The 2,969-nt window shown below is 50.8% G+C and overlaps 1 protein-coding gene across 2 annotated transcripts in view; it reads left to right on the top strand.

Moving 5' to 3' along the window:
• The first annotated feature begins 779 nt into the window (after positions 1–779).
• The window catches only part of LOC123017743 (aldo-keto reductase family 1 member B7-like), an 11,831-nt gene continuing 9,641 nt past the window's right edge, over positions 780–2,969 (top strand). The window contains exon 1 of one of the 2 annotated variants that reach the window (XM_044419258.1): positions 780–871. In XM_044419258.1, the coding sequence (XP_044275193.1) occupies positions 803–871 (69 nt within the window). In that variant the 5' untranslated portion in view covers positions 780–802. The remainder of the gene's footprint in view (positions 872–2,969) is intronic. The other variant, XM_044419259.1, reaches the window with a different exon arrangement.

Raw genomic sequence — 2,969 nt, 5'->3', positions numbered from 1 at the left:
ATTGTGACACCTTAAGTCTCATTTTCCCTTTCCAAAGATGGAAAACATGTAAAGAAATGGCCCAACAGAAGGCAAAAAGCTACAAAAACCGTGGAAGTGGGGAACTTTGATAAACATTCCCATCTTCTCTGCTGAACAGCAATGCCACAGTGGTTAGCTAAATTGTGCTCGCTGCTTAAAAATTACACAACCGATTAAAGTGCTTCTCTTGTGAATTTAGTAGTGGCTGAAATGGTGCATTTGTAGACCAGCAATATGCACAGAACCCAGCGGGGTTGAACGCATGGGAGGGTCTCCACTCACATGCCGCGGGCAAGGCAAAGCCCCACTTCTGCCATTAGGGCTCAATTTGGGGAGTTTGGGTGTGCCAATCAGCAGGGCCGTCTTAAGACATGGGCCTGATGGGCATTTGCCTGTGGGCCCCATGCTAATTTGTGTATGTTAACCCTTGGAAAATTGGAAAACTTCCAAAATTAACAGTAGTTGTTGTCGTCGTAGGGGCCCCAGTACACTGCTTTGCTCGGGGCCCATAATGCTGTTAAGACGGCCCTGCCGACCAGCGGTTTCCACGAGGGCTGCAAGGAGCAGCGGAGGGGAAGAGGAGATCTGGTGCCTGCACCGCAAGGGGGCGTGGTTCGCGTCTGCTGCCCAGGAGCTGCAGCCTCCGGCGGCCAAGCCAGGCGCCCTCTTCGCCAGCCCGCCCCCCCCCCCGGTGCCCCCCGCTCCTCCGCTGCTTTCCCGCGAGGGCGGAGCCAGGCTGGGCGATCAGGCGGCCTTTGCCCCGGGCCCAGGATCCGCGAGCATGGCCGCCTTCTTCGTGGAGCTGAGCACCAAGGCGAGGATGCCTCTCCTCGGGCTCGGCACTTGGCAGGTACGAGCGGAGGGAGGGAGGGCGGACGGGCAGGCGCGCCCTCCCCGCCAAGTGCCGCCGCTTCACCGATAATGCTTCCCGGCGCGTCCGAGCCGGCGATGGCGCTTGCGCTCCCGTTCCTGCCCCCCCTCCTTGCGCCCCTGGCTGCGCGCTTGGCGTGGCCGCGATGGAGCAGGGAGCGCAGGCGGGGGTGGCGGGAGCGCGGGTCGTCGGCGCCCCGGTCGCTCGGCGATAGCAGCTCGATGCGGACCTTGCCCCCCCGCGCCGAGCCCCGCACGCTGGGCCAGGCCTCGTTTGCTCGGCGCGCTTATGGAGCGCTGCCCTGCGCTTAGGCCAGGTCTCGTGGAGCCCCGCGCTCCCGCAGTTCGGCTGCAAACGGGGCCACTTGGGGTCCCTGCGCGGTGCGGCAGGCCGCGAAGCGAGCGCTTCGCGGGCGGTCCTCCCCCGGCACGTGCACGCGCGCGCGCCTCTCCGGCGAGGCCCGGGGCGTCAGGGCGCGCTCAGGGCGGGACGGTCCGCGTTCACACGAGAGGTGGCCCGGAGCGCCCCGCGTAAACAGCGCGGCCTTGAGGTCAACTCAAAGTACCAGGCTTGGAAGAAGGCCTCCGATCGGCGTGTAGTCACTTACATCTATACATTTAGCAACATCGTTCGGAATAAAGTTAGATTTTCCAGGAGGAACATCGCCTCCAGTAAAATGAATTCTTAACGTCAATTTGCACTCCAACCTGCAGCGTTTGAAAGTGATGGAAAAAAATCCCTCTAGACGTCACTGCCACGCAGGGCCTTGCGCGTAGGGAGGGGTTCGCCTCCCCAAGGGCAGCCCCCTCAAATTCGCCCCATGTGCGGCCTTTAGAGCGGGGCTGCGCTGCGAATCCGTCCATTGGGACCAGTGGAATCTCAGGGCTCCTGGAATACACCCGGGGCTCAGGGGGATACCTATGGGGCCAAGCCTAGCAATGCCCCCCGCTGTCTCCACTCTCATGCCGTATACGAACAGCGAGCCAAGTCGCCTGGTATAGTTTTTTTAAATAAGTTTTGTTTGAGAAATTATAATCCTAAAAAAAAACAAAAAGAAAACTACAAACAACATCATCAAAAACATTGAGCCTGCTGGGTCAGCCCCCACACCCTTCTTTTTCCATTTATGATAACTTAAAAACACATTTAAATCTATACGAAGTCCCGTTTCTCTAGCCAATAATAAAAAGATTCCCAAGTTTGTTAGAAGTCAGTATCTTCCTTCTCCTTCAATGATAAAATCAATCTATCCATTTCTGCACAGTCCAGGATCTTTTAATCAGTTCATCGGTGGTACTTTTCCAGTGTTGAGCGAATGCAATCCTCACCGCAATGATTACATGTAAAATCAAATACATTTCTTATTTTCTAATGTCCTCCGGTATAATGCCTAATTTTTTAAAAAAACTTTAGGTTTAGAAGCTAAGGATTTTTGTAACATTTCCTCCAGACCACATATAATAAAAAATACCCAATTTATGTTTACATATGCAACATCCATTTGACATATTTGGAAACACCTTAGCTAATCTATTTGGCGACAGATACCATCTATAACACATTTTATGCAAGTTTTCTTTATACAAAGTTGCTTGATATTTCTCTTCCACAGCTTTTGCCACTTTTCTAATTCGATATTATATCTAAGATTTTGTGCCCATGTTAACATAGTTTCCTTAACCTGTTCATCTTCCATTTTCCTATCAAGTAAGAAGTCATATAATCTTTTAATTATTTTCTCATCTGATTTAAGCATCACTTGGTCAAACACTGTTAAGTCCTTATAAAAACCCCATGCTTTACAATCTTTAGCATATCACAATTGTATCTGCACCTTATGCCACCAAGAGATATCAGCTCCCTGTTCTTGTATTTCTTAATTCAATTTCAGCCCTGCATCTTTATCCAAAGTGTCATCATATCTTATAATCCCTTCAAAAATTCAATGCATTTGAAGGGCAACTTCTGGGCAACTTCTTCTTCCTTCTCTTTCTCCTCCTATATTTTTATTTTATACTGATAATTTTAATTTTGTATTTGTAAATCAATGTATTTTTTGTATTGTTATATTTAATGG

This window comes from Varanus komodoensis, unplaced genomic scaffold, assembly GCF_004798865.1.
Source record: "Varanus komodoensis strain SLA01 unplaced genomic scaffold, ASM479886v1 scaffold1007, whole genome shotgun sequence".
Classification (NCBI taxonomy): domain Eukaryota; kingdom Metazoa; phylum Chordata; class Lepidosauria; order Squamata; family Varanidae; genus Varanus; species Varanus komodoensis.
Note: the sequence above shows the minus strand (reverse complement) of the source record. Positions and strands in the feature narration are given on the sequence as shown.